The sequence below is a fragment of the Melanerpes formicivorus genome, unplaced genomic scaffold (genome assembly GCF_026170545.1).
Source record: "Melanerpes formicivorus ecotype bairdi unplaced genomic scaffold, bMelFor1.0.p_v2 SCAF_87, whole genome shotgun sequence".
Lineage (NCBI taxonomy): Eukaryota > Metazoa > Chordata > Aves > Piciformes > Picidae > Melanerpes > Melanerpes formicivorus.
The window spans coordinates 1,965,456-1,987,460 of NW_027142439.1; the positions used below are offsets into that span (position 1 = coordinate 1,965,456).

The 22,005-nt window shown below is 49.6% G+C and overlaps 2 protein-coding genes across 2 annotated transcripts in view; both read left to right on the forward strand.

The window, feature by feature from the left end:
- Positions 1–982: 982 nt before the first annotated feature.
- On the forward strand, positions 983–19,857 carry CPB2 (carboxypeptidase B2). Its single transcript, XM_068165262.1, is given in 12 exon segments — positions 983–1,068; positions 4,866–4,897; positions 4,900–4,940; positions 7,324–7,448; positions 9,185–9,293; positions 9,692–9,793; positions 10,929–11,033; positions 13,325–13,441; positions 14,981–15,071; positions 17,383–17,585; positions 18,725–18,809; positions 19,598–19,857. Coding segments are annotated over 12 exon segments (1,266 nt in total). The 5' UTR covers positions 983–997; the 3' UTR covers positions 19,783–19,857.
- Positions 19,858–21,052: 1,195 nt separating this feature from the next.
- ZC3H13 (zinc finger CCCH-type containing 13) overlaps positions 21,053–22,005 on the forward strand; it is a 69,675-nt gene continuing 68,722 nt past the window's right edge. Inside the window, exon 1 of the mRNA XM_068165250.1 lies at positions 21,053–21,244. The gene's annotated coding sequence lies outside the window, so the exon portion shown is untranslated. The remainder of the gene's footprint in view (positions 21,245–22,005) is intronic.

Below are 22,005 nucleotides of genomic sequence, written 5' to 3' on the forward strand. Positions count from 1 at the left end.
TGCACCAGGGGAGGTTTAGGCTGGATGTTAGGAAGAGGTTCTTCCCAGAAAGAGAGATTGGCCATTGGAATGTGCTGCCCAGGGAGGTGGTGGAGTCACCATCACTGGAAGTGTCTAAAAAGAGACTGGATGTGCCATGGTTTAGTTGATTAGATGGTGCTGGGTGATAGATTTGGCTTCATGATCCCTGAGGTCTTTTCCAACCTGTAGAGCTCCCACTTCTCTGCAGTGCCTGTGCTTTTCCAGGCTAAGCAACCCCAGCTCCCTCAGCCTCCCCTCACAGGGCTGTGCTCCAAACCCCTCCCCAGCTCTCTTGCCCTTCTCTGGACACCTTCTATTAAAGGATCACAAAACCTTTGTGCTTGGTGTTCTTTCTTGTGTCTGTGGCTCATACCCACAATGAAATGACACAAAAGCTTTGATGACAAAGTGACTGGCCTGGAGAAGAGGAGGCTCAGGGGTGACTTCATTGCCCTCTACAACTATCTGAAAGGTGGTTGTAGCTAGGAAGGGGTTGGCCTCTTCTCCCAGGCAACCAGCACCAGAACAAGGGGACACAGTCTCAAGCTGTGCCAGGGGAGGTTTAGACTCGAGGTGAGGAGGAAGTTCTTCACGGAGCGAGTCATTCGGCATTGGAATGTGCTGCCCAGGGAGGTGGTGGAGTCATCGACCCTGGAGGTGTTCAAGAGGAGATTGGACGTGGCACTTGGTGCCATGGTCTAGGCATGGGGTCTGTGTTGATAGGTTGGACTCGATGATCCTCGAGGTCCTTTCCAACCTAAGTGATACTGTGATACTGTGAAAAATGCCCCAAGTGGACTTTATCCTTTTGCAGGCAGATGACACCAAGGTGAGTAGGGAGCTCTCTCATGTTGATTTAGCCTGCTTGGGGTTGAGGTGAGAGACAGTATTAAAATTTAACCACTCCTTCAATAAGCTTTTGGAAATCAATAATGTGGGTCCTGAACCTTTGGCTTTGCGAGCGCACTCCGCGAAGATGAAGTTTTGCCTGCTCTTTTTGGCCCTGTTTATCTGGATTCAGGAGAAGCATGTCTTCGCTCTTCCAAGGTAAAGAGCTGCTGGTGCTCCTGGGCTTGTGAGTGGTGTGAGTGGGACAGGCAAAGTACAGAGGCAGTAACTCCAGCTTGCCTAAGGAAACGTTTGGCAGAGGTTGACGTTTATACACCGCTCTGGTAATTGGATGTGCGGTTGAATTTAACGTGTAGACGGTGGGAGAAATGAAAATGATTCCCAGTCTTCTTTGCTTCCATAAATCCTATGGTTTTAATCATATTAAGACTCTTCTTGTTGGGTCTAAGTGCAAATCACTTCTGTTCATTCAGTGCTGTCGAGTGCCGACGAAGGGCGTTCAGAAACTTAATGGGGGAAAATAATTTGCTTTCAAACAAGAACTCGAATGAATTACTTCTGGGGGGGGGAGACAGAGAAACCATTTCAGAGAGTGCTAACAATCTGTTTTCCTTCTAAAGGAGCTTTTATGATTGGGTTTTTGGTGTCTTTTTCCCCAGTCATCAGTCATTTTTGAATAACCATTTGGTATTTGTAGACAGTTTCAGAAGCAGCTTTTATGGTTGCCCATCGATAAGCTTCGGGAATGCCCTCCAACCAAACGCTGCCTTGAAGCATGAGGACATATGTCACAAATGAAGACAGGCTAAGTGCTTTTATTTTCCACATGCACAGCTGGTTGGAAAACCTGAGATGTTGCAATAGGTAGGAAGTAAAAGGCTAAGGCCCTCGTGTGAGGGTATTAAACAAGCTGAACAACTTACAGGCATCACCATTAAAACCCAGCCTGCTGCCAGGACTCAGGCACCTACACAAATAACAGTGAGTTATAAGGAGAGGCTGAGGGAGCTGGGGTTGTTTAGTCTGGAGATGAGGAGGCTCAGGGGAGACCTTATATACCCTATTGAAGGGAGATTGTAGCCCGGTGGGGGTTGGTCTCTTCTCCCAGGCAACCAGCACCAGAACATGAGGACACAGTCTCAAGATGCACTAGGGGAAGTTTAGGCTGGGGGTGAGGAGAAAGTTCTTCCCAGAAAGAGAGATTGGCCATTGGAATGTGCTGCCCAGGGAGGTGGTGGAGTCACCATCACTGGAGGTGTTCAAGAGGGGATTGGACATGGCACTTGAAGCCATGGTTTAGTTAGTCCCGAGGTGTTAGGTGCTAGGTTGGACTTGATGATCTCTGAAGTAATTTCCAACCAATTGATTCTATGATTCTATGTCTCACAGCCCTTCTGCAGCTCTGCACCACACAGCAGTGGCTGACCTGTGACAGATGAACACCATGGGGTTCATGTCTCACAAAAAAGGATCTTTCACTTCCATTTGCATTGCGACCCTGTATTGTTGTGGATTGCTGTGGAGGTGTGAGGCTGACAGTAGGGGGGACAGCTAAACACCTTTTCAGGTTAATTCCGTGCAGGAATATTGCTCTGTACTACCTGAAGTTTCATTTATTTAATGTTTAAATAAAACACTGAATATCTGACCCCTACAGAAGACCAGGGCATTTCATAGTCTCATAGTATCAGTCAGGGTTGGAAGGGAGCACAAGGATCATCTAGTTCCAACCCCCCTGCCATGGGCAGGGACACCCCACACTACATCAGCCTGGCCACAGCCTCAGCCAGCCTGGACTTAAACACCTCCAGGGACAGGGCCCCAACCACCTCCCTGGACAACCCATTCCAGGGCTTCACCACTCTCATGGGGAAGAAATTCCTCCTCACCTCCAGCCTCAATCTCCCCACCTCCAGCTTCATTCCATTCCCCCCTAGTCCTAGCACTACCTGAGAGCCTGAGCAGTCCCTCCCCAGCCTTCTTTTTGGCCCCCTTCAGATACTGGAAGGCCACAATGAGGTCACCTGGGAGCCTTCTCCAGACTGAACAGCCCCAACTCCTTCAGTCTGTCCTCACAGGAGAGGTGCTCCAGCCCTCTGCTCATCCTCCTGGCCCTTCTCTGGACACATTCCAGCCCCTCCAGATCCCTCTAGGAATAGGGGCTCCAGAACTGGAGGCAGGACTCCAGGTGGGGTCTCCCCAGAGCTGAGTAGAGGGGGAGGATCACCTCCCTCGACCATTTCCCACTGGAAAGCACAAATCTTCCCAGCCCAGGTGGTTAAATAGCTAAAATAATGAGATGTTAAAGGTGATATACGTGACTTGTCACTTATATTTGAACATTAGTGCTGGAGCATTAGTGTTCCCTGGCAACCAGCACCAGAACAAGAGGTCACAGTCTCAAGATGCACCAGGGGAAGTTTAAGCTGGGGGTGAGGAGAAAGTTCTTCCCAGCAAGAGAGATTGGCCATTGGGATGTGCTGCCCAGGGAGGTGGTGGAGTCACCATCACTGGAAGTGTTCAAAAAGGGACTGGACGTGGCACTTGGAGCCATGGTTTAGTTAGTCCTGAGGTGTTGGGTGGCAGGTTGGACTTGATGATCTCTGAGGTCTTTTCCAACCTTATTGATTCTATGATGCTATCATTCTATAAGTTACTGGACAAAGAGCAGGAGAACAGTGGTACAGAGCACCTGAAACTATATGTGGCAGAGGGACAGAAATGTGATCAGAAAGATTGTACTGGAGAAGGAATTATGATGGTTGAAGCCACTGCACATCACCAGAACATCCTGTTTGGATTTTTGCCAGACTGAGAGGGCTCATGTCTCAGCTGAGCAGTGACTGAGACTGAGAAATTCTGGAGCAACAGGAGAGCTCTCCTGCTGCTCTAGGCTATTTTTTCAGTGGTGCTGCTGCACTCTGAATTATCTGGGGCTGGGTTCTGCTGTCCCAGTGCCAGCTCACAGGGGCAATCTCAGAGTCCAGCAGTAGATACTGCCACAAAGCCCTGAACCACCTCTTTCCTTGTGGTTTCAGCAGAAGCTGGAATGGGGTTCAGCATCTTCACTCTTGAGTTTCTAGAGTTCCTGAAAGCCAAGCCAGGGAAGATGGATAGGATAGGATAGGATAGGATAGGATAGGATAGGATAGGATAGGATAGGGTAGGATAGGATAGGATAGGATAGGATAGGATAGGATAGGATAGGATAGGGTAGGATAGGATAGGATAGGATAGGATAGGATAGGATAGGGTAGGATAGGGTAGGGTAGGGTAGGGTAGGGTAGGGTAGGGTAGGGTAGGGTGGGGTAGAATAGAATAGAATAGAATAGAATAGAATAGAATAGAATAGAATAGAATAGAATAGAATAGACCAGACCAGACCAGACCAGGTTGGAAGAGATCTTCAGGATCACAGAGTCCAACCTATCATCCAACACCACCTAGTCAACTAAACCATGCAACCAAGCACCCTATCAAGTCTCCTCCTGAACACCTCCAGTGATGGCGACTCCACCACCTCCCCAGGCAGCCCATTCCAATGGGCAATCACTCTCTCTGTGTAGAGCTTCTTCCTAACATCCAGCCTAAACCTCCCCTGGTGCAGCTTGAGACTGTGTCCTCTTGTTCTGGTACTGGCTGCCTGGGAGAAGAGACCAACTTCTGCCTGGCTACAACCTCCCTTAGTTGTAGAGTGCAATAAGGTCACCCCTGAGCCTCCTCTTCTCCAGGCTAAGCAACCCCAGCTCCCTCAGCCTCTCCTCACAGGGCTGTGCTCCAGACCCCCTCCCCAGCTTTGTAGCCCTTCTCTGGACACCTTCAGGTAGTTGTAGAGAGCAATATGGTCACCTCTGAGTCTCCTCTTCTCCAAGCTAAGCACCCCCCAGCTCCCTCAGATGGAAAAAGATGAGAAAGGCTGAGCCTCTTCTCTACTTTTGTGTGATCTAGATTAGTTCCAAGTACCTGTTCTTACCCTAAATATCTTTGTTTTTCAGGGATGAAGTTCTGTGGGCTCTCCCACAAACAGACAACAAGTTGAAGCCCTTCAGGACTTACTGAACACCACTGAGGTAAAAAGATCCCTCTGTATCTCTGGCCCAAATTTTTCACTGAAGGGCTGTAATGCTGTTTCACCACCACCCACACCCTCGCCTTCATGGAGAAACATTTGTCCCAGTTTCATCCATTTTTCCTAAAACAGCAATCCAGAAAATGCTTGGGGTTTCAATATTCTGCTACCTTCTGATTTAGATGGCAACCCCATGCAGAGCTACAGGCTGAGGTCAGGAGAGCTGCCAGGCAGAAAGGGACCTGGGGTTGCTCATTGACAGCCTCCTAAAGATGAGCCAGCAGTGTGCCCAGGTGGCCAAGAAGGCCAATGGCATCCTGGCCTGCATCAAGAACAGTGTTCCCATTCCATTCCATTCCATTCCATTCCATTCCATTCCATTCTCTTCTCCTGTTCTAATTCCATTCCATTCCATTCCATTCCATCCATTCCATTCCATTCCATTCCATTCCATTCCATTCTCTTCTTCCATTCCATTCCATTCCATTCCATTCCATTTCATTCCATTCCATTCCATTCCATTCTCTTCTTCCATTCCATTCCATTCCATTCCATTCCATTCCATTTCCATTCCATTCCATTCCATTCCATTCCATTCCATTCTCTCCTTCTGTTCTATTCCATTCCATTCCATTCCATTCCATTCTCTTCTTCCATTCCATTCCATTCCATTCCATTCCATTCCATTCCATTCCATTCCATTCTCTTCTTCTGTTCTATTCCATTCCATTCCATTCCATTCCATTCCATTCCATTCCATTCCATTCCATTCCATTCTCTTCTTCTATTCCATTCCATTCCATTCCATTCCATTCCATTCCATTCCATTCCATTCCATTCCATTCCATTCCTATCCCCTCTCTATTTTCTTATATTATTTGTTCTAAATTTCCAGTGTTTTATTGATATATAGGCTTCTGGATTTATTATTCTAAAAGCCTTAACTTTGCCCAGAAGAATCTCATTTCCTTGTCTCCTCCCCTCTCTAATATCTGTATTGCTACTTTGCCTTGACCTATATTCAAACCCCTTCTGGCATTTGTATTTTCTCCCTGATCAAAGCCATCAGTGAATACAATAACTACAAAGGCCAGTCTGATCTTCATTAATTCTCAAAATATCCTCAGGGGAAATAACTCTCAGCAGACCTGAACACATGTAATACAATAACCACCTCAATGCATTGCCCATCCACAAGGGCTGGATGGAGGAACCTGCAAACTCCAGGTCTGTCAGCCTGACCTCAGTGTCAGGCAAGATTATGGAGCAGATCATCTTGGGGGCAATCAGAGCACACCTGCAGGATGGCCAAGGGATCAGGCTCAGCCAGCATGGATTTAGGAAGGGCAGGTCCTGCTTCACCAACCTGATCTCCTTCTATGATCAGGTGACTGCCTGCTGGATGTGGGGCAGGCTGTGGATGTAGTCTGCCTGGACTTTAGCAAGGCCTTGGACACTGTCCCCCACAGCAAACTCCTGGCCAAGCTGTCAGCCCCTGGCTTGGAAAGCAGCACTCTGAGCTGGGTTAGGAACTGGCTGGAGGCTGAGCCCAGAGAGTGGTGGTGAATGGTGCCACAGCCAGCTGGCAGCCAGGCACTGGAGGTGTACCCCAGGGATCAGCACTGGGCCCCATGCTCTTTAATATCTTTATTGATGATCTGGATGAGTCCATCCTCAATAAGTTTGCAGATGGCACCAGGCTGGGGACAGGAGTTGATCTGTTAGAGGGTAGGAGAGCTCTGCAGAGGGACCTTGCCAGGCTGAACAGATGGGTCAAACAGGATGGTATTTAAGAAGTCCAAGTGCCGGGTGCTGCACTTTGGTCACAACAACCCCATGCAGTGCCACAGGCTGGGGTCAGAGTGGCTGGAGAGCAGCCAGGCAGAAAGGGACCTTGGGGTACTGGTTGATAGTAGACTGAACATGAGCCATCAGTGTGCCCAGGTGGCCAAGAAGGCCAATGGCATCCTGTCCTGCATCAGGAACAGTGTGGGCAGCAGGAGCAGGGAGGGCATTGTGCCCCTGGACTCAGCACTGGTTAGGCCACACCTTGAGTCCTGTGTCCAGTTCTGGGCCCCCCAGTTTAAGAAGGACATTGAGACACTTGAATGTGTCCAGAGAAGGGCAACAAAGTTGGTGAGGGGCTTGAAACACAAGCCCTGTGAGGAGAGGCTGAGGGAGCTGGGATTGCTTAGCCTGGAGAAGAGGAGACTCAGGGGAGACCTTATGGCTACACAGGGAATGCTACACTGTTTGTTTTGAGTGGTATCTTAAGCTGAAAACAGATGTTTGGATTATTTTCAGTGTATTTATTCAATGTTGGTAAGAATGTGTTTTTCTTTCTGCACTCAAAGGAACTAAAATAGTTTCTGGAAACTTTGCAGGTCATTCTCTGGCAACCTGTTGTGGTTGAAAACATCAAGAAGGATGGAGAAGTGCATTTCTATGTCAAGGCATCCAGCACAAACAGCATAAAAGCTCAGCTAAGGAACTTGACCATTCAGTACAGGTATGTATTTTTTCCCTTTGTCATCATGATTGCTTCTGTAAAGTTGTCATGTATTTAACAGGAGGCTGTGCTCTGTATTTGGTTTGGCTAAGCAAGGGCAGGGAAGTCATTGTGCCCCTGGACTCTGCATTGGTTAGGCCACACCTTGAGCACTGTGTCCAGTTCTGGGTCCCTCAGTTTAAGAAGGACATTGATCCTCTTGAACATGTCCAGAGAAGGGCAACAAAGCTGGGGAGGGGCCTTGAGCACAGCCCTGTGAGGAGAGGCTGAGGGAGCTGGGGTTGCTTAGCCTGGAGAAGAGGAGGCTCAGGGGAGACCTTCTTGCTCTCTACAACTACCTTAAAGGAGGTTGTAGCCAGATGGGGGTTGGTCTCTTCTCCCAGGCAAGCAGCACCAGAACAAGAGGACACAGTCTCAAGCTGCACCAGAGGAAGTTTAGGCTCAAGGTGAGGAGAAAGTTCTTCACTTAGAGAGTCATTCGTCATTGGAATGTGCTGCCCAGGGAGGTGGTGGAGTCACCATCCCTGGAGGTGTTCAAGAGGGGATTGGACGTGGCACTTGGTGCCATGGTCTAGTCATGAGGTCTGTGGTGACAGGTTGGACTCGATGATCTTTGAGGTCTCTTCAAACCTTAGTGGATACTGTGATGCTGTGGAGTTCATTCTCCCCAGAACATCTTTTGTAGTGCTGTGTTTGCAAGTGATGCAGATGAGTGTTGATAACTCAGCAGAGTTTTGGCTACTGCTGAGCCAAGCACCCAGGCTCTGCTTTTCCAACTTTTTCCCCACAATGCTAGGCTCAAGGATAGGCAAGACCTTGGGAAGGCACATGGCTGGGCCAGCTGACCCAAAGTGACAGAAGGGGTATTCCATATTGTATGACAACAGCTCAGATATAAAAGCTAATGGAAAGAAGGAAGTGTGGGCAACATTGGTTGATGGTGTCTGTCCACTGGACCAACTGCTATGCCTGTTGGAGCCCTGCTTCCCAGGAACGAACTGAACATCATCTGCTGATGGGAAGCAGAGAATAATATCTTCAATTTAAGAAGGATATCAATATATCTTCAATTTAAGAAGGACATTGAGACACTTGAACGTGTCCAGAGAAGGGCAACAAAGCTGGGGAGGGGTTTGGAGCACAGCCCTGTGAGGAGAGGCTGAGGGAGCTGGGGTTGCTTAGCCTGGAGAAGAGGAGGCTCAGGGGAGACCTTCTTGCTCTCTACAACTACCTGAAGGGAGGTTCTAGACAGGTGGAGGTTGGTCTCTTTTCCCAGGCAACCACCAACAGATCAAGAAGAGTCTCAAGCTGTGCCAGGGGAGGTTTAGGCTGGAGGTGAGGAGAAAGTTCTTCCCAGCAAGAGAGATTGGCCATTAGAATGTGCTGCCCAGGGAGGTGGTGGAGTCACTGTCCCTGGAGGTCAGGAAGAGGATTGGACATGGCAGTTGAAGCCATGCATTAGTTAGTCCTGAGGTGTTGGGTGCTAGGTTGGACTTGATGATCTCTGAGGTCTTTTCCAACCTTATTGATTCCATGATATATTTGTTTAGTCTTGATTCTGTGAGTGGCCTTTGCTTTTGCATCCTATTAAATTGCTTCTATACTGACTCATGGGCCTTTGGTTATATTTTCCCTCTGCCTTGTCCATCTAAGAAGGGGAGTGATAGAGCAGCTTTGGTGGGCATCTGGCCCCCAGCCAGGACCAAATCCCCTCATGCTCTTTCTTTGTGCTTCAGAGTCTCACTGGGAGATGTTCAAGCACTCATTGAAAAACAGACTGTCAATGACACAGTCAACCCACGGAGATCTTCATCATATTATGAAAACTACCACTCCATGAAAGAGGTAAGATATTTCTGTTGCAGTCTTCTGAAGATTCAAGGGGTAAAATTTGACTCAGGGCTGAGAATGGCAGCCAGCACCAGAACAAGAAGACACAGTCTCAAGCTGTGCCAAGGAGAAGTTTAGGCTGGAGGTGAGGAGAAAGCTCTTCCCAGCAAGAGAGATTGGCCATTGGAATGTGCTGCCCAGGGAGGTGGTGGAGTCACCATCCCTGGAGGTGTTCAAAAAAGGCTTGGATGTGGCACTTGGAGCCATGGTTTAGCTGTCAGGAGGTGTTAGGTATTAGGCAATAGGTTGGACTTGACGATATCTGAGGTCTTTTCCAACCTGGTTGATGATTCTATGATGCTCTGAAAAGAGTAGGGAGAAGATCTATTTATTTTCTAACTTTATCCTTGCAGATATATTATTGGATGGAAGAGATAGTGAAAGTGCATTCTGACCTCCTCCAGAAAATATATATTGGATCATCCTATGAAAAGCGACCACTTTATGTTCTGAAGGTATAGCTGTGCCTTACTGCAAACACTTTCCCAGGACCACTGCAAGCATGCAAAGGGGTTTGCCAGGACACTTTCCTTAATCTATGCTTCTATGTGTGTATTTATGGGGTTTACACACTTCCTAAGTCCTTCTAGCAAGGTCCATTTCCTTTGCAAAGGCATTAGACCACATTAGGTTCCTTATTGGGCCATAAAGAAGTTATCACATGCAGGCCATCATCCAAAGGCATGAAATACTGAAGTGGTGACTATGAAACCAGCCTAGTTTGTTGCCCTAAAGAACTGGTGTGCTGTCAGATCCTGGGCTGCAGCAAGAGAAGTGTGGCCAGCAGGGCAAGGGAGGTGATTCTCCCCCTCTACTCAGCTCAGCTGAGACCCCACCTGGAGTACTGCCTCCAGTTCTGGAGCCCCTATTCCAAGAGGGATCTGGAGGTGCTGGAAGGTGTGCAGAGAAGGGCCACGAGGATGAGCAGAGGGCTGGAGCACCTCTCCTATGAGGACAGACTGAAGGAGTTGGGGCTGTTCAGTCTGCAGAAGAGAAGGCTCCCAGGTGACCTCATTGTGGCCTTCCAGTACCTGAAGGGGGCCAAAAAGAAGGCTGGGGAGGGACTGCTCAGGATCTCAGGTAGTGATAGGACTAGGGGGAAAGGAATGAAGCTGGAGGTGGGGAGATTGAGGCTGGAGGTGAGGAGGAAGTTCTTCCCCATGAGAGTGGTGAAGCCCTGGAATGGATTGTCCAGGGAGGTGGTTGGGATGCCATCCCTGGAGGTGTTTAAGCCCAGGCTGGCTGAGGCTGTGGCCAGGCTGATGTAGTGTGGGGTGTCCCTGCCCATGGCAGGGGGGTTGGAACTAGATGATCCTTGTGGTCCCATCCAACCCTGACTGATACTATACCATACTGTACCTCAGATCTTGCTGTAGTCGTGGTGTCTATGTTAGAAGCTTGCTGCAAGCAGCCTCTGTGTGGCTGACTTTATGTGGACGTTATGGACAGCAATATCCCAGCCCAGGACCAGTCTAAGCACTCTCTACATGACAAATGCTTTTACTGCCATCTTAGTTACCCTTTTCACTTTCACTTTTATGTGTTATACTTTACAACAGTGACATTTTAATACAATCTCTCTTTTGTCAGCTTTCTAAAAGCCAGGGATATCCCAAAAGTGCCATATGGATTGACTGTGGCATCCATGCCAGAGAATGGATTTCTCCTGCTTTTTGCCTGTGGTTCATAGGCCACGTGAGTAGACAATCACACCTGACTGCCATTTGCAAAGCAAAGCAAAAATTCTTGATGCCATTTACCTGCTCTACTCAGCTGCACTCTAAGTTCCATAAAGTCTTAGTCCATTTGCCTCCAAAACACCAACACAGGAGAATTGTGTCTAAGCTGCATACGTAGCAGCGAGTGTGTGTGCATGTATGTGTGTGTCAGTAGGGGGAGGAGTGTGTGGTGAGAGAAAGTCCTCTGGATTTAAAACAAAAGAGCCCAAAGTATGAAAGAAACTTCAAAGCATGAGCAGCAGAGAAGATTAGTTATGAATGGTCAGTGATGGGGAAGGCAAAGTGACCTAATTGTGGCCTTCCAGTATCTGAAGGGGGCCTACAGGAAGGCTGGGGAGGGACTGCTCAGGATCTCAGGGAGTGCTAGGACTAGGGGGAATGGAATGAAGCTGGAGGTGGGAAGACTCAGGCTGGAGGTGAGGAGGAAGTTCTTCCCCATGAGAGTGGTGAAGCCCTGGAATGGGTTGTCCAGGGAGGTGGTTGGGGCCCTGTCCCTGGAGGTGTTTATACCCAGGCTGGATGAGGCTCTGGCCAGGCTGATGTAGTGTGGGGTGTCCCTGCCCATGGCAGGGGGATTGGAACTAGATGATCCTTGTGGTCCCTTCCAACCCTGAATGATTCAAGGAGACTGCATCAGTTTGGGACAGATACAGCTGAATGGATCTTGTGACCCACTGATAACCCCAGCCTTCAGGATTCCCTTGAAGAGAAATGCATTTCCCCTTTCCATGCTGCTTCAAATAAGTACCAGCTGTGCTGTCACTTTGCCAGTGACATGTCCCTGCAGCATTTTTCAGAGCTAACAAGCTGAGCATTGAGGTTCTCCTTCTCCTGGATCTAATTTATGTGCTTTAAATTCAAGTTTTATTTCCATATCACTTCATGAAGTAACATTTCAGAGCCTGACATTAATACACATTTGCACACACAGAGAGAAGTCCCTGGCTCTCTCTAGCAAATCCTGGGCATGTTTTATAATGGGTCTATCCTTTGGCATTTCTTTTTGCCATTAAGATTGCAGAAAGATTGGCATTTCCCATTTAGTTAGGGAAATCCATGGCCTGAGGGAAATCTAGTAAGGATTTAAAATGGAAAAAAAAGGTGGTTTAAGTAAGGCATAAATAAATACATGAATACATAAATCAAGGTGTGATTTAGGACAGAGTCTATTGATGGAACTGGCTGAAGGGCCGAGCCCAGAGAGTGGTGGTGAATGGTGCCACAGCCAGCTGGCAGCCAGGCACTAGTGGTATGCCCCAGGGATCAGTACTGGGCCCTGTGCTCTTTAACATCTTTATTGATGATCTGGATGAGGGCATTGAGTCCATCATCAGTAAGTTTGCAGATGACATCAAGCTGGAGGCAGGTGTTGATCTGTTAGAGGCTTGGAGAGCTCTGCAGAGGGACCTTGACAGGCTGGACAGATGGGCAGAGTCCAACATGATGGCATTTAAGAAGTCTAACAGAGCCCAAGGGCATGAGATTTAACACATCTAAGTGCCAGGTTCTACACATTGACCACAACAACCCCAGGCAGCGCTACAGGCTGGGGTCAGAGTGTCTGGGGAGCAGCCTTGCCTTGCCTTGCCTTGCCTTGCCTTGCCTTGCCTTGCCTTGCCTTGCCTTGCCTTCCCTTGCTTTGCGTTGCCTTCCCTTGCGTTGCCTTCCCTTGCCTTGCCTTGCCTTGCCTTGCTTTGCCTTGCCTTGCCCTGCCTTCCCTTCCCTTCCCTTCCCTTCCCTTCCCTTCCCTTCCCTTCCCTTCCCTTCCCTTCCCTTCCCTTCCCTTCCCTTCCCTTCCCTTCCCTTCCCTTCCCTTCCCTTCCCTTCCCTTCCCTTCCCTTCCCTTCCCTTCCCTTCCCTTCCCTTCCCTTCCCTTCCCTTCCCTTCCCTTCCCTTCCCTTCCCCTCACTGCTTTCCCTCAACTCCTCTCTCTCTCTTGGTACAGGTCTGTCTGGGAGGTTTGGGGTGAGGAGGGGCAGTGGAGCAGCTTCCCTGGTCTTTTGTTTGACCGGGGGGGGGGAGGGGGGTTGGAATTTGTGTTGTTTGCTAATTGTAACTATCTGTACAACATTGTAAACCCTCTCCATTTTGTACATATTCATTGCCTTGTAGAGTGTAGTTTTTGCTTGCAAATACAGCTTCATTTGCTTCTAACTGAGTTAGTCTGGCTAAAAAGTTAATGCTGGGGTGGGGGGAGGAAACATCAAGCCACCACAGTGTTTAATAACTCTCCCCTGTGCTTCACAGGCAATCCATGTGCGTGAGAGAGATCGGACCATGACGGCGCTTCTGGAGCGCTTTGACTTCTACGTCATGCCTGTGATCAATGTGGACGGCTACGAGTACACCTGGAGCCATCCCTCTGTAGGTAGAGCTCTTTGTGGACAGGCTGAGCAATATATGGGAACTGTCAGAGTGCATGCTTAGGGCATTACAGTCTCAAACACCTCCAGGGACGGTGACTCCACCACCTCCCTGGGCAGCACATTCCAATGGCCAATCTCTCTTGCTGGGAAGAACTTTCTCCTCACCTCCAGCCGAAACTCCCCCTAGAACAGCTTGAGACTGTGTCCTCTTGTTCTGCTGCTGCTTGCCTTGGAGAAGAGGCCAACCCCCACCTGGCTACAACCTCCCTTCAGGGAGTTGTAGAGAGCAAGGTCTCCCCTGAGCCTCCTCTTTTCCAGGCTAAGCAACCCCAGCTCCCTCAGCCTCTCCTCACAGGGCTGTGCTCCAAATCCCTCCCCAGCTTTGTTGCCCTTCTCTGGACACCTTCCAGCAACTCAACATCTTTCCAAACCTGGGGGGCCCAGAACTGGACACAGGACTCAAGGTGTGGCCTAACCAGTGCTGAGTCCAGGGGCAGAACGACCTCCTTGCTGCTGCTGGCTGCACTATTTCTCATTCATGCCAGGATGCCATTGGCCTACTTAGCCAACTGGGCACACTGATGGCTCATCTTCAGCCTAGTATCAACCCGTACCCACAGGTCCCTTTCTGCCTGGCTGCTCTCCAGCCACTCTGACCCCAGCTCGTAGCACTGCATGGGGTTGCTGTGGCCAAAGTGCAGCACCTGGCACTTAGACTGGTTAAATTACATCATGTTGGACTCTGCCCATCTGTTCAGCCTGTCAAGGTCCCTCTGCAGAGCTCTCCTATCCTCTAACAGATCCAATCCTGCCCCCAGCATGGTTTCATCTGCAAATTTACTGATGATGGACCTATCCCCTCATCCAGATTATCAATAAAGATGTTAAAGAGGATGGGGCCCAGCACTGATCCCTGGGGCACACCACTAGTGCCTGGCTGTCAGCTGGCTGTGGCACCAATCACCACCACTCTCTGGGCTCAGCCTCCAGCCAGTTCCTAACCCAGCTCAGAGTGCTGCTTTCCAAGCCAGGGGCTGACAGCTTGGCCAGGAGTTTGCTGTGGGGGACGGTGTCCAAGGCCTTGCTGAAGTCCAGGCAGACTACATCCACAGCCTGCCCCACATCCACCAGGCAGTCACCTGATCATAGAAGGAGATCAGGTTGGTCAGGCAGGACCTGCCCTTCCTAAATCCATACTGGCTAGGCCTGATCCCTTGGCCATGCTGTAAGTGCTGTGTGATTGCACTCAGGATGACCTGTTCCATGACCTTGCCTGGCACTGAGGTCAGGCTGACAGACCTGGAATTCCCTGGCTCATCCAACCGGCCCTTCTTGTGGATGGGCATCACGTTGGCCAGCTTCCAGTCCTCTGGGACCTCTCCAGTGAGGCAGGACTGCTGGAAAATGATGGAGAGTGGCTTGGCAGCTCATCTGACAGCTCTCTCAGCACCCTAGGATGGATCCCATACGGTCCCATGAACTTCTGGGGATCCAAGTGACTCAGCATGTCCCTAACTACTTCTGTTTCCTTCCACAGAACCGCCTGTGGAGAAAGAGCCGCTCGTCCCACGGGAACAGCAAATGCATCGGCACGGACATGAACAGGAACTTTGATGCACACTGGTGTGGTAGGACATCATTCTCACCCTGTTGTACCCCTGCCTCTACAATTCTTCATTTTGGAAACATTTTCACTTCCCATTTCACAAATCTGGTATGAAGACAAATGCAGCTGAATACCTGTTAGAGAATGGAATAGAACAGAATAGAACGGAATGGAATGGAATGGAATGGAATGGAATGGAATGGAATGGAATGGAATGGAATGGAACACAGTAGAACAGAATAGAATAGAATAGAATAGAATAGAATAGAATAGAATAGAATAGAATAGAATAGAATAGAATAGAATAGAATAGAATAGAAAAGAATAGAATAGAGTTAACCAGGTTGGAAAAGACCTCTGAGATCATTGAGTCCAACCTATCACCCAACACCATCTAATCAACTCAATCATGGTACCAAGTGCTTCATCCAGTCTCTTCTTAAACACTTCCAGTGATGGTGACTCCACCACCTCCCTGGGCAGCACATTCCAATGGCCAATCTCTCTTGCTGGGAAGAACTTCTTCCTAACATCCAGCCTAAACCTCTGTGGCAATGCCAGCGACGAGCAGTGTGAGCAATCTGGCAGTGCAGGCCTAGAGCCTGACATGGTGGTAGGCCATAAATGCAGAGTTAGCTAGCAGTGGAGCAAAACAGCGCTGTGCCTGCAGCATGTAACTAAAACAAGACACTGGTAGCTATAAACATGGACAGTTATCTTGGGACAACAGGACATGCACCTGCATCAACAACCTCGTTGTGTCATTAGTAGTTGGACCAATAATCTGTAATAGTGCAATGTGTGGTCACTCATAGGGAACCAATGGAGCTATGCCAACGAGGCTCTCCGAGTTTATGTAAGTTGTAGCAGTTGCCTTGCTATGCACTTCTTCTTCTGCCTTTCCTGTCTCCTGTTTCTTCTACACTTTACAGTGCTATACTTGCACTACAGGCCTGCTCCATAGGCCTGCACCTCAGGCCTGCACCATCGGCCTGCAACACTGGAACAATAAAGGAACAATACTCGATCACATTGGTCAGCCGTATTGATTCCCAATCTCCGTCATCCTACAAACCTCCCCTGGCACAGCTTGAGACTGTGTCCTCTTGTTCTGGTGCTGGTTGCCTGGGAGAAGAGACCAACCCCCACCTGGCTACAACTTCCTTTCAGGTAGTTGTAGAGAGCAAGAAGGTCTCCCCTGAGCCTCCTCTTCTCCAGGCTAAGCAACCCCAGCTCCCTCAGCCTCTCCTCACAGGGCTGTGCTCCAAACCCCTCCCCAGCTTTGTTGCCCTTCTCTGGACACCTTCCAGCATCTCAACATCTTTCCTAAACTGAGAGGCCTAGAACCGGACACAGGACTCAGGGTATAGCCTAAGCAGTGCTGAGTCCAGGGGCAGAATGACTTCCCTGGAATGCATCCAGGCAGGTCTTAAATATCTCCAGAGAGGGAGATCTATGCATTTAATTAGCAATGTAGTGTCATGTTTATCTGTTCTTCCTCTTCAGCTGCTCAGATAACAACATTATGAACAAGGTCTTCAGGGTTTTTATGAGGGGCAGAATATACTAAATGCACTGACACTTTATGCTTTTCAACAATAAAAAGCAAAATTACTCCACTAAGAAAAATCTACTGATTTCGAATCTGCTCTGTGAAACTACATTTGACTGTAATTGAGACTTAATTTTTTCTGCACATTGTCTGTATTGCTCTCTTAGATGGCTGTTCTCAGTATGACAAAGAAATTAGGAAAGCAAACAGAACGTTCACCCAAGCTTGCCAGCCAACATATTCTTCATTGTCTTTTTCTTTGGACTGTTGTTCAAACTCCCGGCCAAGCTGTCAGCCTGTGGCTTGGACAGCAGCACTCTGTGCTGGGTTAGGAACTGGCTGGAGGGCCAGTTCCTCACCTGGAGCCTAAACTTCCCCTGGGGCAGCTTGAGACTCTGTCCTCTTGTTCTGGTGCTGGTTGCCTGGGAGAAGAGACTAAACCCCACCTGCCTACAACCTCCATTCAGGTAGCTATAGATGGCAATAAGGTATCCCCTAAGCCTCCTCTTCTCCAGGCTACACAACCCCAGCTCCCTCAGCCTCTCCTCACAGGGCTGTGCTCAAGGCCTCCACCCAGCCTTGTTTCCCTTCTCTGAAGACATTCCAGCACTGATTTCTACAATGTACAGGAGAGTTCTTTCCATACCATGGTAGGGTCCACAATTTCTTGTGTACTAGCATCATACTCTGCTCTTCCACTAGGGGAAGAGAAATACAGAAGGGAAGAGGAATACAGAAGGGAAGAAGTTGAAGAGTAACACTCTGTGCTTTCTTTTTACAGGGGAAGGAGCATCTCCCAATGCATGTCACCAGATATATTGTGGACCCTACCCAGAATCTGAGCCTGAAGTGAAAGCAGTGGCTCGCTTTATCAGAGACCACAAAGACATCATTAAAGCCTACATAACCATGCACTCTTACTCCCAGATGGTGTTGTTTCCTTATTCTTACACTATGGACAAAAGCAAAGACCATGATGAGCTGGTAAGTCTTCCCATCTCCTCAACTTTCACATTTACCTTGCTTAGGCTTGTGATGAGAGAGTCACAGAGCAGTCTAGCGCTCTGCAGATCAAGAATGGGATTTGTCTTGATGTTCTTGAGAACTTGAAGTCTGGGCTTGTCTAGCAGTGTGTGGAATGGAATGGAATGGAATGGAATGGAATGGAATGGAATGGAATGGAATGGAATGGAATAGAATAGAATAGAATAGAATAGAATAGAATAGAATAGAATAGAATAGAATAGAATAGAATAGAATAGAATAGACCAGGTTGGAAGAGACCTTTGAGATCATCAAGCCCAACCTATCACCCAACACCATCTAATCAACTAAACCATGGCACTAAGTGCCCCATCCAGTCTGTTCTTAAACACTTCCAGTGATGGTGATTCCACCACCGCCCTGGGCAGCACATTCCAATGGCCAATCTCTCTTTCTGTGAAGAACATCTTCCTAACATCCTAACTGTGTAGCTCAGGAAGCAGAGAGAAGACATCAGAGCAGGCAGGGCAGGGATGGAAGCAGCAACATCACTACCTTGTTGGGGGAAGAAAGTGCACTTTTGGTTTTGCTAAGCTCTAAGTGCTGAGGTAATGAATTCTTTGACTTGCAGTAAGAAAGGAGCACAAATCATGTAGAGGTGGCAAGAAAGTAAGCTTACAGGCCTTGGGATTTGCCTTATAGGATTGATTGGTTGATGGGTTGGATGTGATGACCTTAAAGGTCTCTTCCAACCTGGTCATCTATTCTATTCTATTCTATTCTATTCTATTCTATTCTATTCTATTCTATTCTATTCTATTCTATTTTTTCCTATTCCTATTCCTATTTCTATTTCTATTTCTCTATTCTATTCTATTCCTACTTCTATTTTATTCCTACTTCTATTCTATTTCTATTTCTATTTCTATTTCTATTTCTATTTCTATTTCTATTTCTATTTCTATTTCTATTTCTATTTCATTTCTATTTCTATTTCTATCTATTTCTATTTCTATCTATTTCTATTTCCATTCCATTCCATTCCATTCCATTCCATTCCATTCCATTCCATTCCATTCCATTCCATTCCATTCCATTCCATTCCATTCCAAAGTTAACAATGCTTTGTTTAATTGCAGGAAACTCTGGCAAAGAAAGCAGCTATAGCTATAAAGAGGACAACAAAGAAAATTTACAGACCTGGTGCTGGCGCCCAGACAATTTGTAAGTACGACTTTTCCTACATCAACAGCCATGACAACACAGCCTTGCTACCATCAGGAGACAGCTTTCACAGTATCACAGTATCACAGTATCGCTTAGGTTGGAAAGGACCTCGAGGATCATCGAGTCCAACCTATCAACACAGACCCCATGCCTAGACCATGGCACCAAGTGCCACGTCCAATCTCCCCTTGAACACCTCCAGGGTCCATGACTCAACCACCTCCCTGGGCAACCCGTTCCAATGCCGAACGACTCGCTCGGTGAAGAACTTCCTCCTCACCTCGAGTCTAAACCTCCCCTGGCGCAGCTTGAGACTGTGTCCTCTTGTTCTGGTGCTGGTTGCCTGGGAGAAGAGGCCAACCCCTTCCTGACTACAACCACCTTTCAGGTAGTTGTAGAGGGCAATGAGGTCACCCCTGAGCCTCCTCTTCTCCAGGCTAAGAAACCCCAGCTCCCTCAGCCTCTCCTCACAGGGCTGTATTGAAGGCCTCTCCCCAGCCTTGTTGCCCTTCTCTGGAACCATTCAAGTGTCTCAATGTCCTTCTTAAACTGAGGGGCCCAGAACTGGACACAGGACTCAAGGTGCGGCCTAACCAAAGCAGAGTCCAGGGGCACAATGACTTCCCTGCTCCTGCTGGCCATACTATTCCTAATGCAGGCCAGGATGCCATTGGCCCTCCTGGCCACCTGGGCACACTGTTGGCTCATGTTCATATTTTGAGCAGAAAACTTCAGTTCTGGCTTTGGGTAATTTATCTGTGTTGTTTTTTTCCTTCCTCACACAGATTTAGCTCCTGGAGGTTCAGATGACTGGGCTTACGATCTTGGCATTAAATACTCGTTTACCATTGAGCTTCGGGACACAGGAACGTACGGATTTTTGCTTCCTCCTCAAGAAATTAAACCAACTTGCTTAGAAGCACTTTCTGCTGTCAAAGTGATAGCTCAGCACATTCTTCAAAAGTCGTGATGTTCAGTAAAATTTATTCTAGCATGACTGCACTTGGTTCAAATAATAATAAAGAAGCTTGCTGCTTTATTGAAATTCTTTATGTAGAGCCGAAAGAAAAAGAGATTAACTGCCCCTGGTCTCAGCACTGGTTAGGCCACAGCTTGAGGACTGTGTCCAGTTCTGGGCCCCTCAGTTTAGGAAGGAGGTTGAGTTGCTGGAAGGTGTCCAGAGAAGGGCAACAAAGCTGGGGAGGGGTCTGGAGCACAGCCCTGTGAGGAGAGGCTGAGGGAGCTGTGGTTGCTTAGCCTGGAGAAGAGGAGACTCAGGGGAGACCTTCTTGCTGTCTACAACTCCCTGAAGGGAGGTTGTAGCCAGGTGGGGGTTGGTCTCTTCTCCCAGGCAACCAGCACCAGAACAAGAGGACACAGTCTCAAGCTGTGCCAGGGGAAGTTTAGGCTGGAGGCTAGGACGAAGTTCTTCACTGAAAGAGTGATTGGCCATTGGAATGTGCTGCCCAGGGAGGTGGTGGAGTCACCATCCCTGAAGGTGTTTAGGAAGAGCCTGGATGGGGTGCTTGGTGCCATGGTTTGGTTGATCAGATGGTGTTGGGTGATAGGTTGGACTCGATGATCTCGAAGGTCTTTTTCAACCTGGTTAATTCTATTCTATTCTAAATTCCCTTCCCTTCCCTTCCCTTCCCTTCCCTTCCCTTCCCTTCCCTTCCCTTCCCTTCCCTTCCCTCCCCTCCCCTCCCCTCCCCTCCCCTCCCCTCCCCTCCCCTCCTATTGCAGGACCGCAATAAAACAACCCCCTCAGCTGTGTGTGTATATCGCTGTTGCACACCGGGTAAACGACCCAGCTCTTGGGATAGGGACAGAGAGCCTGGACCAGGGGATCTTTCAAGGTGCCTCCCCGGCCTAAAGCATTCCGTGATTCTTTTTCACGCCTGTGCCACGCTGTGTACGATCCCTACAATCCCGATCGGCTCAGGCGCAGATATTGAGCTGGCAAACCCTCGCGGTCTCAGGGCAGACGTCTCGGGCACTCCCAGCGCTACCGAGGAATGCGAACTCAGCAGCCTGGGAGCCCGCCCCCGGACGGCGCGGCACCGCAAGGCGACGGGCCCGCCTTCCCCGCCCTGCTCCAACATGGCGGCGCTGCCGCTTCCGCCCGACCCGCCGCCCCTACCCTCCTCGATTGACGTCATCACAAGCGGCGGCGCGGGCGGCGCGAGGGTCGCCGGGAAGGGCGCGTGGCGGTGGCGGCGGAGGTTACCCAGCGGCCCTGGCGCGCGGGAGCAGGCTGGGAGCGGCGGGCGCCGTCGGGCTGCGGGAGCGGGTGGCGCTCCTCGGCTTCCTCTCCGTGTCGCTCCGCGCTCAGGCCCGGGAGGACGGACTCCCCCCTCGCCCCCTCCCACCCTCTCCGCCCCGGGCGGCGGCGGAGGAGGCGGCGGGGAGCGGCGCGGCAGCGGAAGGAGCAGGTGAGTGCGGCGGTTCGGCCGGGGGTGCGGAGGGCGGGGGAAAGGAGGGGGCCGGGTTGGGAGGAGAGGGCGGAGAGGGTGGGGCGGGAGCCTTCGCCTCTTCCCCCCCCCCTCCCCCCCCCAATACTCTAGGCTGAGGGACGCGGAGCGGCGGGGCTGGGGGCGCTTGGCCTGCAGAGCTGCGGCGTGGTAAAGGGCCGCGCTCTGGCCCGCGCTGCAGCCCGGCGAGGCGCGAGGCGGAGGGCTCGGCCAGGAGCGAGGCGGAGGGCTCGCCCAGGGCCGCCCGGGAGGGGGGCGGGGCCTGCGGGGCCGCGGATCTGTTGCCTGGCGGTGCCCAGTCATCCAGCTGTCTGTTCAGGGTGCACCTCCATCACTCGTGACCGTGCTGGAGCCTGCCTCCCAGATCCTTGGATCTTCCCCGTTCATGGGGTCTGGATTTTTTCTTTTGTTTTTATTATTTTGGGGTTTTTTGTTTTGCTTTGTTTTTGTTCTTTCCACTTAAACGGGGCTCTTCTCCCAGTTTCTGGCAGTAAAATAGCTTCTGCTCTCTGCGCTTAGAGGAACTACTAATTTCCTTGGTATAAATTCATTCAGCACCATTTCTTTAGGTAGCGCCACAGCTAACCCCCACCTCTTCAAGGCCTTGTAGTTTGGGCTTGCTGGGTTAGTATTAAAGGTGATCTGCTTAGGTCCTCACCTTTGACTTCTCAGCGGGATTCTCACTCCACTTACTGATTTCTTTTCGACCTTCTGCAAAACCG